The following is a 14,485-nucleotide window of genomic DNA, read 5'->3' as shown; positions in this document are numbered from 1 at the left end:
TCAAACTGTCCCGAAGACTTATACCGCGACTAAAGCGTCTGCATATTTTGTAGCGCGACGTTACTTCGTTACACAGTCCCCCGGCTGTGTGAACTAGTTTTAACGCGGTCTCGGCGAAATATATTCGAAAGCGATGTTTGCTCTGAATATCGCCGGATATTCTAATACTTGAGATACAGACGTTGCCGCGCGTTTGAAAAAAAGGAATAATAAAAAAGAGGAAACAGAACGACGTCCTGTGTTTAATATCGTTTGGCGTTTGACGAAAAATTTCGTTTTCCGAGAGCTGTACTCCGCACATTTCCGAGGCGAAGGATATTAATTGTAATTCCTGACGAAAGAGTGCTCTCTCGCTTTGTCAGCCGTCGAAGCGTTAATTTCATGCAACAAAGGCATTACACGTGACAAAGTAGCACCGCGATGATCAAAACGCAGCGTGCGTTCGCGTTTTGCGCTCGCGCCTCCGCCGAGAGCACAATACGCGTCCGCTCGCGGCCGAGCGACAATGCACGCGTCGCCGCGACGCGACGCGTTTGCGGGCGTGCTCTCGTGAAATTTTCGTCATCCGTACGCGCGCATTAATAATTCAGGCCGCAGCTTTCACGGTAAATTACACCGGGATAATCAAACAGTGCAGCAGGTCTTACGTGAGATCGTAACCGCCGCGACGACAATTCAATGAACCGTAATGGCGAGCGAGTGGTCGCGTGCCGCCGCCGACCGCGGCAAATTGCGAGCTCGCGCTCGCAACGAGGGAATTTTCGCGTAGCGTTGGAGCGCGCCGCAGTCCTCTCCCTTGTTCCCGGCTGATTTATTACGATATTATACCCCAGAAACATAGAATCGCGCCCGATGTGCATTATGATAAGACAGCGCGCGCCGCTTCCCGCATTGAAACATTGAAACATTGAAACGCGCGACTCTCCCTCGCCCTCGACTGCGAGAGGGAGAGAGAGAGAGAGAGAGAGAGAGAGATCCCTGCGACCAACTTGGGACTCCTCGTCTCCTTGCCTTCGTCACGACTTGCCAATTTCTTACGCTGAATAATTTCTCGCGACTAATCCTCAAGTTGCGCGAACAAGTTGGCTCCGACGGAACCGACGGAAGTTAAACGAAAAACACGGCGTTGCTGTCCGTCGTCTCGTTTCGACTTGCTTTCCGAAAAGAACTTTTCATTTCCGACCGACACTTGGCACTCGCGATCTCTCCGGCTCGGGCTTTTTCCTCTTTGTCGCTGAAAAACAGATTGACCCGCAACCGTGAAGAATCGTAACTGCATTAGAGAGAGACGTAACGTCATACCACCACGATCATTACCGTACGTGAGGAGTGTCTCATCGGTGAATCTAATCGTCCGCGACGCGGTGAGATACGCGCCGCGGAATACTTATCAAGCGACGTTCTCGCAAAGTTTCTCGCCTTTTTGCATGCGCCGCTCGCGGATTTAACCAGCGGATAAAAAAAGTTGAAAATGAACGAACAGGCGGGCGGGCATGCATGCAGGCAGACGCGTAGACAGGTAGACAGGCAGGTAGGCAGGCAGGCAGACAGGCAGGCAGGCAGGCAGGCAGGCAGGCAGGCAGGCAGACAGGCAGGCAGGCAGGCAGGCAGGCAGGCAGGTAGGTAGGTAGGTAGGTAGGTAGGCAGGCAGGCAGGCAGGCAGGCAGACAGGCAGGCAGGCAAGCTCGGTGGCGCAGACGGAGAAAATGAGATGAAAAAGACAGGCGAGGCCCCGGCACTGCGTCCATTAGGAAATGAGGCATCCCGGGCTTAACGAAGTCGCGACTAACGCTCTCCACACTGCCTCTCTTCTATCCACACCGTGCGCGCGCGCTTTGCCTCGAATTACTCTCGGATTTGGAGGAGGCAGACGCGCGAAGACAAGCGCGTTACACGCCGCGCCCACACGCGCCACTTTGCACTTTATTTTCCGCGCGTCGCGTCGTTTTTTCTTCAGCTGAAGGAAGCTGACGCGAGTGCTCGTCTAATTAGCCTCGGCGCGCGCGGCGAATCACTCGCCCCGAGTCCAATGGGGATTATTCGTAGGCCGACATCGCCGCCGCTTAGATAACGCTTATCGTTCACGCGCGACCGCACCTCGCCGGTTTACCTTGTACCGCGTGGCGTATATCTGTCTCTCTTTCTCTCGGATATATACGACGCTTCTTTTTTGATGCATTACCGGCCGGGAGGATTTCCGCGGGGATGATCCTGGAAAAATGCTTCGCCCCCTTTAGCGCGAATATAATCCGTCTGCATGCTCGCCGCTTCCTCGCGCGCGCGATCTCGACGGCCGGCTATTCGTAAGCGATTAATATCATTGTTACGAGTCGCGGAGAGTATCGGGACACTTCTTCCTCGTGATAGTGATGAACGACGGCCGCGGCGCACGGCGGCGAAATACTCGCGCGGCGAATGATAAATCGTTGTCACGCCAACGCCGGCAATTATTGCCGCCGTTGTGCCGATGGAACGGCCGTTTACGCGGCACGACTATTAATTAACGCCGCTACCGATGAGCAGCCGGCGCGGCGCGGCCGAGCATTTTTTTACACGTCGATCGGCCGGCCGCTGAAAAATTGGGCCTTCGCATTTGGGCGAGGCGCCGCTTTTCGCGCCGCTCTCTCGAGCCCGAACTGCGCGACGATAACTCTGCATTGCCTGCCTGCCTGCCTGCCTGCCCGGCACGGTGACGCTTTATACGCTTTTGCAATTAACGCGAACGCGACGCTCTTTTTGCCGCTTCTCGGAAGAGCTCCGACCGTTAATTCTTTTAATGCCGATGACGGCGGTAGCATTGAGTTAATTGATTAATTTACGATGTCGCTGTGTCACGGATCATTAAGTCGATTATGCGCGCCTTCGAGCATCCAAGGTGCATCACAAAGCACGCTCGCTAATGATACGATCCATCTCGCCGCGGCAATCGACTTAATAATAACGCCGTTCTCAAGCCCGTTTTTTTCCAATTTCTCGCTCGGCTCTTCGGCGATCGACACGACCACGCCGGAAACGTCAGTCGGGCAATTATATCGCGCGTGCGCGCGTATCGTGATTGCGCCTTTAATAAGACGTAAACCGACCGACGAGCTGGTGCTAATCCTTACACGCGAGAGCGGTAATTGCGAGTATGAGGCCGACGATGAGGCGTAACTCGCGCGCGACTCGCGCTCGGCTAATTGACTGGCGAGTCACGTGCGGTCAAGGCGGCGAAAGGAAGTTTCTGGGTGACGGCTCTCAGTCAAGGGTGACAAGATAAGCAGCGCGCGGTCGTCCGGTTAAAAACCAGCCGCATCCTTCTTGGCTCCAGCGCGCTGTGTCCGAGACCGGTCACACAGCCGATCTCACGAGGCGAGTCGCGGCGCGCGCCGGCTGGATATAGTCGCAGCGGAATATCTAAGCGCATTCAAGGCGTACGGTTGTGTCGTGTGCACGTGGATTGGGTCAGGGGACCGAAGGGGGAGGGGGAGAGAATTCCTCCAGCTCCGAAATCCCTCGACCTCTCGACCATTTCGGAGACGACCATGTGAGAGATTTGTAGATTTTTTAACGAAGGATGATGGGCGAGCGCGCGATCGTTCAGCAATCTTCTTCAGTTGATATCTCAGAATTTGCTGCACGTGCTTCTTGTCCCCGAAGTGGGTCAGAAGAATTTTCCTACACACGACAGCTGCGCTCAGAATTTTTCGACACTCTGTATAAGTTGTATATAGCGACGCGTATAACGAGAAACCGCGAACCGTTGAATATTCATACGTTCTCTCTCGCTATAGTTAATATACACAGTAACAACGTCAGAGAGTGAGGTCGGGCGCGCGCGATTTCGAATACAACGCGCACACATCCTCTCTCTCTTATTTCGCGAGGCAAAGTCGATAAGCGTAGCAATTTGGTACGTCGGGCCGAAGCGGCCGGTACCGGGCGCTAACCGAAAAATTCATGAAAAATTCGCGGCTTCGACGCGCCGCGCCGCGACAAAGTGTGGGGAGCCGCCGTTAATGACTCCGGAGTGTATTACCTCTCGGCCGTCCATTCGGGACGCGCGATAAACGGATAAATTGAGTTCCAGCCGCGGCGCGAAGCGCACGCCGCGAATCCTGAATAGAGGCGGCCTGCTCTCGCTCTCTCTCTCTCTCTCTCTCTCTCTCTCTCTCTCTCTCTCTCTCTCTCTCTCTCTCTCTCTCTCTCGCTCTCTCTCTCTCTCTCTCTCTCTCTCTCTCTCTCTCTTTCTCTCTCTCGATTATATCGCCGGTGACGTGACCGAGATGGATGAATCCCCCAACGGTTGGTCCGTTTCCCGAAGAAAAGCGCCGCTCCCGTTCCCCTTTGTCGCGATTCCTCTTGTGTGTTCCGTACGCGCTCTCGGATTTATTCATAAATACACACACGCGCGCGCGCATTTACACGGTGAGAGATTTGCAACAACGATGGCCGCTTTACCTCGGGAGAGTCGTCTCCCCGGGGTAAATCGATAAATATAGCGAGCGTGTGCAATATACAATCGGCTTCTCGTTACGTCATCGTTATACGAATGTTAATTTCTCTCTCTCTCTCTCTCTCTCTCTCTCTTTCTCTCTCTCTCTCTGTATCAGCGCTGTCTGGTACAGCCGTGGAAAGCGACTTTTCAGCTCAAAATCCATCAGACTTGGACGTTCGTCGAGATTTCCATCGAGTGAAAATCTCGCTGGATAAAGAGTCTATCGTCGTACGGAGTCGGCGCGCGCCATGGCTTAATGGAAATAAGAAATTTGGCGCGACGTCGAGCGGTTATCCGTCATCCTTTTCGTTCCCATCGTATAATGGAAAGAAGTCTTGAACTTTTACTAGCGTGCGATTGCACGTACAAGCATGTATTTGCAACACGTCACGTAGCACACGGCAACGGGATCTTTTCGGTCTCGTTTTGCCGCGTTTTTGGCTATTTTAAGGGAGACGAATCGCGACGAGAGAGGACTAAGCCAATTTCGCGAGCGGAGCGCGAGAGCGCGCAAAATGCCCGCGAGAGGCGGAGGAAGAGAGAGAGAGAGAGAGAGAGGGCGCTCGAGATGAACATAAATTACTCCCGACGAACGCCCTTGCACGCGCCTTGACGTGAAAAGCGACGCTTTCCCGACGTAAATTTTTTACATTTTTTTCTTCCCGCGGAGCATCTCTGGCGATTTCGGGATTACGTTTGCGATTCGACCCTACTCTTGGGCCCTCCTCCTCCCTCGAACGACCTCGGCTCGCTCGTTCCTTTTCTCAGGGCGTTCTCGTTATGGTGGAAGGATATCGCAGGGTGGAGAGAAAGAGCTACCGCAATGCAGGCAAGGGCGTTGTCAGGGGCGACCCTAGCGACCCTAAGGCCTCATTCGCGCCGAATGCGCGGCGATCCGTTTGCGAAATAATACCCGCGTGTCCGATCGATCTTTCGATTTTGGCTCGATATGCCGGCCATGCGGACGTCATTTGTCCGTTCGTTCGTTCGTTCGTCCGTTCGTTCGTTCGTTCGTTCGTTCGTTCGTTCGTTCGTTCGTTCGTTCGTTCGTCCGTTCGTTCGTTCGTTCGTTCGTTCGTTTGTTCGTTCGTTCGTCCGTTCGTTCGTTCATTCGTTCGTTCGTTCGTTCGTTCGTTCGTTCGTTCGTTCGTTCGTTCGTTCATTCGTTCGTTCGTTCGTTCGTTCGATCGACCGACTGACCGACCGACCTGCCGCATGCCGTCGCGTCGCGCACCGCGACATTTGTCGGCCGCTTGCGCTGATGCACGCTCGGAAAACTGCTGTCTCGATTCACGTCCATTTGCGAATTTCGCCAGACAGCTCGCGCGATGAACTCAATGAATCGCGGTGTCGATAATATCGCGACGGAATGCCTTTCGAATGACTCGAATGCGCGTAATACGCTCTCGAAATACGCCGCGCTCGATGCAATTATGGCCAGACGATCCGCGCAAATTGCATTACTCGGTGGATATTTCACTGTCGAGCATATATACTCTTTCTTTACCTCCTCTTTCTCGAGACACGAGTTTTTCCGTCTCTCTCTCTGAATTGTCTCATCTCTATATTTAAACAAAGTTACGAAACTGAAGAACTCAATGGAGCTCTTTCCCATAGACTTGTGCACGTAGACCGAGTGCTTCACAAGAGAGCCTGCGGAGGCTATATCTGAAAAGGATGGCCTGTGTGCGCCACAGGCACATTCGATATTTGTCCAACTTCATTCTTATTGCAGAAAACCAGACGAAGATGGGGCATGCTTGTGGACAGTGGTAGGGAAGTATAGCTGGCTGCCTTTATATCTCGTCTTCAAATCTCTCTCTCTCTCTCTCTCTCTCTCATAAGAAGGACTCTTTTCCCTGTGCGATTCGTTAATTATCAAGAGCGGTGCTCCATGTGTCTCCATCGCGCTCGACTTTCTTGTATATTCCCACGCGTCCTTTTCTCTGTCGCGGCAGTCGACTCTTCATCTTGTTCCTTTCTCTCTCTCTCTCTCTCTCTCTCTCTCTCTCTCTCTCTCTCTCTCTCTCGTTGAGGTCCATTCGACGAAACCTCGTGTTATGTGCAGGATACGAGGCTCGAAATCATGCGGAGGAGTCTCTTTCTGTAATCCTGATATCTCAGTGACAGCATTACGGACGGCTAATAGGACGTGCGATGTAATCCCGTTAATTCGTCGTTATGCAAATTGCGAGACGCAATTGCCTAATTGCGTTAACTCTCGCTTCAACTGCACCTGCATTTTCGGCCGGGGGACTTTGTGTAGGAAAGTGGTACTTTTCCAGGGAAGTGGATGGGTGGGAGGAACGGTTTTTCTAGAATTCCTTCACGTACTTCGTAAATCGATTCTCTTTTTTTTTTTTCTGTTTCGTTTTAACTGCACTTTCTGCAATTACTCCCGATCTTTTTGTTTTCCTCTCGTCACTCCGAAAGTCTTCCTCTCTCCCTCCCTCCCCCTCCTCTCTCTCTCTCTCTCTCTCTCTCTCTGCCTTTCTCATTTTGCTTTAAATGCGGCAAGCGTAGGAGGGAGCGGGCTCGAGAGAAGAAACATATCTCACGTCGTCGTCGCGTTTAATTTAATTAAGAAAAGCAAATTATATCAACGTGCGCGAAAACACAGAGTCCGTCGCCGTCGTGACTTCGTCGCGCGTACGAGACGAATTTTCGAAAGTATCTAGCCGAGGGTGATCTCATTTACCCGACTTTCATTAATACCGATTAAGGCTTATCGTGGACTCCGATGACTGTGTTGATTATTCTTCCGCCCGTTTCGTCTGTACTTTCGCGCGTTTCGGCCAAATCGATGCGAACAAGAAGAGAGAGAGAGAGAGAGAGAGAGAGAGAGAGAGAGAGAGAGAGAGAGAGAGAGAGAGAGAGAGAGAGAGAGAGAGAGAGAGAGAGAGAGAGAGTGAGAGTGTGGGTGGAGGAGTGGGAGGAAGAGAGGGAGGGGTCATTACCGGAGGTGGGCGCGTAGCGGTCGAATTATCAGGCGCCAAATCAACCTCTGTCGCGGGGACCGACCGCTCTGTATTTACTCGTCCCATTAACGCCGGATTAGTATGTAGAACGTAAACGCGCGCGCGTAAAATAGAGACGAGTTAACCGAATTACCATAAATCGATGGCATCCGGGCCTTTGGCGGGCGTGCTTTTGCGGCAACATCAACGGCAACATCCAGACGGCGCACAATGGCCGATAATGCCTCGTCCGCGCACGTATTGTGTCCGCGACGAACAACTCGCGGACACGATTCGTCGAATCGCCGTGCGATTTACCGCCGCGCGAGCCGATGATGCCGATAGTCGCGAAAGGAGGCGGCGACTTCGACGAGAGAAAGAGCGAGAATTCGCATACGATGCGATGTTTCGACAAATACAATTAGAGCCGCGTCAATCAGCCGACGTGCAGTCAGTTCGGCCAGACGCGAGCGTGCAAAAAGTCAGCGTGGAATGATAAATATGTGTGTTTTCCGTCTCGTTGCAGGTCGAGTTGAAGCCACTGCGAGAGGCGACGGTCGCGGTGCCCGCGCCGAAAATCACCGAAAAGCGGAAGGCCGAGGACGCCGATGCTAGCAAAGATCTGAAAAAGGTGAGAGCCCATCGATCGCGTTCCCTCGCGGTAGATCGTGATACATTCAAGACGTTGAAGATTCGGGACAAGATATCTGGCCGGCGAGTGACGCTCGAATTCGGTGCCGCCGTTGTGTCGGGGACTTTGCAACTTTTTTGTCGAGCGTCGTTCAGGCGGTGGAGAATAGTTTGATTCTCTCGTCGAATCGATCGCATTATCGAATCTGTCGATCGGACGATATGATGAATCGGTGGTATTCGCGCCTATCGCTTCGCTACATGTTCAGGGCCGAGTCATAGGATGGCAGGGAGGATGGCAGGGGGATGACCACCCCCCCTTGGCGGCTGATCCTCCGGACAGTTAACGCGTTATGCGTTACGCGGCACTGTTCGCCGGTTCCCTCTTGATGTCCATTTTCGAGGCCTCGTAATTCACGGGGTCGAGCGACGGCGCGGACGTCATGAGTTAGGAACAGATCGCATACCCACCTACTACCGTCCGCGTCCGTCTGTCCGTTCGCTCGCACGTCCGCCCGTCGTGTATTTCGGTCATCCTCGTCGATATTCGACGCGCCGCACCGCGTCGTCAGCCACGAGGCACGGCCTCATTAATCTGCGCGCGGCGTACGCTGTCGTCATTAACGAAATAAGCGTGGAGCCGTGAAGCGAGTCGAGGCCGCCGCCGCCGCCGCCGCCGCCGCCGCCATCACCACCACCACCGTCGTTACTTTGAGAAACCCAAGTTGTCGTTGGCGTCACTATTGCGACTAGTCACCGCGAGTCTTTGACGCTTTGACTTGACGCGCCGCGGCGTCTTACGTTTGCCGCCGCGGCGAGTTAACGACGCGCCCTCAATACGTGAGGGAAAGAGAAAGAGAGAGGGAGAGGGTGAGGCTGAGGGTGAGGAAAGAGATGGGAGAGCTTCATCATAGGGGAATAAAAATCATCCGTGGGTCGGGTCTGGGCGCGGTGGATTCGGTTTCATCGCGAGAACCGCGAGTCGTTCGTTGAATATCAACGAGAGGGCAATTTAATCTACAGTTTCTTTCCCTTGCTCCCTTTCTCCTCCTTTCTTGCTTCACCTTCTTTTTGAGGGAAATTACTCGATGGATGATCGCGATGATGGCGATGGAACGATCGCCTCATTGTACGTATGCGTTAACCCGCGTTCGTCCGAGCGATCGAGCGGAAGCTGTTCGAACGGTAAAACGTGTAATGACCAGAAACGTCACGGGCAAAAATATCGAAATTAAAATCAATTTATTCGCGAGAGAGAGAGAGAGAGAGAGAGAGAGATACTTGATTCGTCACGCTCGGTGGCGTTTCAACAATTTTCCCGCGATTAGCTCGCGACTATCGTCAGCTGCTTGTTTTTTCTTCTCGTTTTCGTCTCGTTCGCTCGCTCGCCCGCCCGCTCGCCGACGACGACGGTAGTTTACAGTTCTCCTCGAGCTAAGTTAAGATAGCCATGAAATTAATCGTCCCGCACTGCGCCCGGGTCTCTCTCTCTCTCTCTCTCTCTCCCTTTCCCCCTCCCTCTCTCTCTCTTTCTCGGGCGACTACTCGGGCCGGGCAATAGCTCGTTAATCCGCCATTGATCTAGGGAAGCCCCGGCGAGAGAACCCGGGGCGAGTTTAAATTCGCATTCGCAGCGTCGTTCCTCCTGAATTTTAAGACGTGCTTAAAAATATATCTCGCCGCTCGGCTCTTACTCTGTATCCCGTCCGAGGAATTTCTGATTGCGAAAAGGAGGCGAGCAGAAGTCGCGCGTGCGAAACAGCAACGCTGAATAAATCGACGAGCGAGTGAGACGCGCGGCGGGAAAAAAAAAAGAAGCGAGAAGGAGGAAAAAGAAGCAACGGGAAAACAGGAAATTACGAGGGACACGTCCGCGTTTCTTTCGGCCAGACGTGACAACCTTGCTTGATTCCGATGCAGCGGCTGAAACAACCACCGCCTTACCGGAAGCATCGCGTAGGAAGCATCCTCTGTACAGCAACAGGCGGCGACAAGCCGTGCCAGAGATTCAAGGCGATGTTGCGTACGTGTGTGTGTGTGTGGGTGGGTGGGTGGGTGGGTGGGTGTTTGCGGGTGTGGATGGTCGTTCTCCATTTCGCTGCTCTTTTTGCTGCTCGGCACCGTCGTGACCCGACGGGAAGTACATTACGCTCAATGTCGTATCTACTATCCGACGTCGCAACTCGCGCGGATTTACTCTTCTCTCTTCTCTCTTTCTCTCCATATGGCTCGTGAAATTCTTCACGCGTCACCGCGAAAGAAACGTCGTCGCCGCGCTCGGTAGGCGATACGTTATACCATGCCGCGCGAAAGTAATTTATCTTGCCGAGTCCGTAGCGCCGCTCCGCTGTTCCGGTGCGTCGTAAATTAAACCGGGGATACGCGTAACAGTGACAGACTGTTGCGCGCAAGCCACTCGATGACAAAGTACTTAAGACGCTCGCGTGCGCCGCGTAATAAGGAATAATTAAAGCGCTCGTCATTCTCCGCAATCATCGTCTTATCGCGGACGCGTATCATCGCTCGCGTGGCCTCTTTCGTCCGATCGCTCGAATATCGCATCTCACCGTGCTCTTTTCCAACGTTTTTTCATCCGACGCGAGCGACACGAGTAGAACGTTGCAGACGCGATCTCGAGAGTCTCTCTTGGGAGAGCAAGCAATTTTGAGCGCAGGACGGTATCATTCGACGAGCTCCTTTAAGGCGCCGGCAGGCAGGCAGGCAGGCAGGACGTCGTCGAAACATTCTCCGGTAGGTAGGTTTTCGCAGTACCTTTTATCGTCACACATAACACACAAACGCGCACACAATCGTTCTCGCTCGGAAAAAGATTTCACGCCCAAGTGTCTAAGCGAGCAACGCGAATCCAGCCTAAAGACCGGAGCCGGTTGGACTCCAAGCAGGAGGCCGTATCAGCAGTTACGCTAAATCGGTGGCGCGTGGCCGAGTGAACCGTACATATAACATTCCTATTATATTCGATGTGATTCGGAGCGCGCCATCTCCCCTGGCACGTGTTGTGCAGCACGTTGCACATACGTGCATGAAAAGCAGATACGGCCGTTCAATGCGACGGAATTTCCTACGTCCGAAATCGCGGCGGATGCAGGCATACGCGTGCAGGTCGCTCGCGGCGTGTTATCTCTCTCTCTCTCTCTCTCTCTTTCCGTCGGCCCAGCGGCCGCGGCGGCGACCGTGACGATGCATGCTGCCCACGCGTTTACACGTACAATGTCACGGCGCATATCCCGTTTCCCAAGGCTCTCTCGCGCGTAAATCCCGGTAATACAAAATATACGCGACTCGTCGCCGAGTCGCGCTCGGCGGCAAAGAGGGCTGCGCTGCGTTCCCCCGCGTGCGAAGCCCCTCGGTGCGTCGTAGGGGTGGAGATCCGGCGAAGGGTGAACGTAAATGCCACGTCGCGGCGGCGGCGGCGGCGGCGGCGGCGACGGCGGCGGCAGGGCGAGAGGGTGAAAAGGCCGAGGGAAGGGAAGCTTCGGGACACCGTGGAAAGCCTCAGACGATGAAAGCAACGCGGTCGATCAGCCCTCGGGAGCGAGGGAGAGAGACCGTCGCTCGCAGACAGAGATGGAACACTCTCGTCAGGGACGCGCGGGGTCGGCGGGGCGAGGGTCGTTCGAGGTTGGAGAGTGAAAGGGAGGGATGTTTTAGGGCCGGTCGATACAGCCGAAAGTCCAGAGAGAGCGAGCCGAGTGGCGCGAAAATTCGTGCGGATGGGGATATATCGTGGCGCGGGGGGCTAAACGGAGAAACCGAGGCGAGGAACGGAGGGTGGTTTGTGCCCTCTCCGGTTCTCGCGCGCACCCTCGTTCTCCTCGCGCGTCCTCTTGCCCCTCGCCGTTGCCCTCGCTCCTCGCCCTCCTCGTATTCTCCTACGTCTCCTCTCGTAACTCCGTGCTCTTTGTAGGTCTGGAGAGTCTCGTGTTTCCTCGTCGTCGACGTCGACGTCGACGTCGTCGTCGTCGTCGTCGTGGACGGCCTCGTTCGCTTTCGCGGTTGCCGCGATGACTAACGTTTTCACCCGAGATCACAAACAATACGTAATGGGAGCGTTAATTATTTAAGCAAAAATTTCGAGCAGCCTCGTTACGGTTAACGAGGTACTCGAGCGGGACCGAAGCCGGATTGTTATTCGACGACGGGTACTACTCTCCATTTTTTAAGGCGAGCCAGGCAGACACGCGAAAACACGCGGCCATCGTCGAACAAAGACACCGACCGGTATCTGTCCGTCCGTCCGTCCGTCCGTCTGTCTGCCCTATCTGTCCGAAATAATGAATCACTGTGAATCTCGCGAAGTATTTATTACAGTGATTGTCTCGCGGTAGAAATATATCTGCGCATGGCGCACGCGCCCGATCATAAATTCGTAGGGAGGATTTTGTCGTTCGATCGCGTGTATCGCGAGTGATTGATTGTGCGTTTTATCATCGGACGACCGAAAAATATCGCGCGCGCGCGCGTTCGCTGTCGTCTTATACACGCGCCTCTTGACATTATTATACTCTCTTGACATTCCGCCGATCGCGCGCCGAATCGATTGCGTCGTATTTAATCGCCCGGCTCGGACCAGACGTGTTGTCGTCGCAGTTCGCAGACGTGACGGCGTCAGTCGCCAAATGCATCTTTGGCGAAACGTCGTTCGGCGTCGATTGGTCGTCGCCGTTCTTTGAGCAGGCCGCCGCCGCGCCGGTTGAAACGCGCGCGTGTGCGACGGGCGAATATAAATATAAATATTAATTTTCGCAGATGCTCCCGCTCAATATTTGTTGTTAACTCGTTTTCACGAGAACGGGCCGGGAGTTAAAATGGCCGGTCATTATTGCAAACTACAATTAGCCGTAATGCGATATGGTAACTCGACGCACCGGCGCGGAAAAACGCGACTATGCATCTGATGCATTATTCAGCATAATATTTTGCTGATACGCGGTTACGCTGGTTTAAATCAGAAAACAAAAGCTGCGGCGGCGTGTTATTTTGTTTTCGCGATAGGCCGCGCGGCGACGCGACGCCTTTTGCACTTTTTCCGCGCGGTCGCAAAGCGACTCTGGCGAATGATATTTCAGTTGTTATTGTTTGCCACTGCTGCTGCTGCTGCTGCTGCTGCTATTGTTGTTATTGTTGCTTTCGTTCGGCGTATCACGATACACTGTTACGGCCGCGCGTAATTAGATAACCGCGCGCGCGCATCGCGCAAGTCGCGTCGACTCGCGTCGACGTATCGCCACGTACGGTCTGACGTAATTTCAGCCGGCGATTCACCGAGTGGATTTTCCGAGTCGCCCGCGGCAGCCTAATTACATTCCTGCTGGCGGATAATCGCCGATGGATACGTATATAAGCCCTGCAGAGAAGTCTTCGCCTCGTCTGTCCGCAGTCGCGCCGCCGCGTACTTTCGTCCGGCTGCCGACTGCTGGCCATCGAAAATTCGCGCAGCGCCCCGTATAATCCGATTTACGTGGCCGATACTCCGCGATTTCGACTAATTATTGTCCACGTTAATTAAAACGTGTCGCGCACACGTATATCAGAAGCCATTAATGTAATGCGCGCCGTTCGAACGAGCGAGCGCCATCCGGTGTATGGCGTCGCTTGCCGTTGGTAATTTTAATTAACGTTCCAACAATCGCGGCCAAGAGAGGCGAGATCGTTTTCGCTCCTTGGAAAGGAGCGTGAGCGCTTGATCTCTCGCTTTACCGGGCTACACCTGAAGATTCCATCGTTCGTAATGGGACACGACTCGTGCGTGCAAGCGATCGAACGCATTTTGATTGAAGAATCAAAGGAAAGCCTCAGCCTCGGTGGGCGATATTCTTCTCGAGCACGGTCGGACGGCAATAACGTGTGTCCGACGTGTCTCGCGATAACGTTCGCTGCGACAGCGAATTTCATGCAAATTCCAGGCGACCTGCATCCATCGCGCCGGTGTTTAGGAATTTAAAAGAGGGGGAGGGATCTATATGCAATGCATGTGTGTGCGTATAAATTGCTTACGATTAAATCTACCAGCGGGATGTGCGGAAAGTTGTACACGGCGGCACCAGGAGGAGAATAGCGATAGAGGGGCAGGGGCAGGGGGAGGGGGGCAGACATTTGCCTCGGACCGCGGACACGTGCCTCGATGATTTACAATCGTGTTTCGTTAATCGCGCGCTCGCCATCGCGGAATATCACGGTTCGCCGAGTATCAAAATGAAGCGAGACGCGCATCGGGGCTCGGTAGCGAAGCGGGCGAAAATGCGGCGCGCATTATGCGCGTTCACGTAGGTTAGGCCGCGGAGCCGCTACCTGAGTAGTCGTGGCGCGTTACTTTTTAATTAGGAGCGCACGCGCGCAGTTTCAGCTCTGCCGATCCCCTCCTATCCCCTCGCCTCCGGCCCATCAACCATCACTTCCC

At 54.0% G+C, this 14,485-nt stretch overlaps 1 protein-coding gene across 5 annotated transcripts in view; it reads left to right on the top strand.

Moving 5' to 3' along the window:
• Window positions 1-14,485, top strand: part of LOC105189658 (RNA pseudouridylate synthase domain-containing protein 2) — a 127,678-nt gene that overhangs the window by 70,195 nt on the left and 42,998 nt on the right. For all 5 annotated transcript variants that reach the window (XR_003113953.1, XM_011151916.3, XM_011151917.3 and 2 more), the window contains one exon: window positions 7,961-8,065. Coding sequence is in view for 4 of the 5 variants with exons in the window: in XM_011151916.3 (XP_011150218.2) it covers window positions 7,961-8,065 (105 nt within the window). In the remaining variant the exon portion in view is untranslated. The remainder of the gene's footprint in view (window positions 1-7,960; window positions 8,066-14,485) is intronic.

Source organism: Harpegnathos saltator, unplaced genomic scaffold (assembly GCF_003227715.2).
Source record: "Harpegnathos saltator strain DR-91 unplaced genomic scaffold, Hsal_v8.6 scaffold7, whole genome shotgun sequence".
NCBI classification, from domain to species: domain Eukaryota; kingdom Metazoa; phylum Arthropoda; class Insecta; order Hymenoptera; family Formicidae; genus Harpegnathos; species Harpegnathos saltator.
This window is presented reverse-complemented; position numbering and strand designations above follow the sequence as displayed.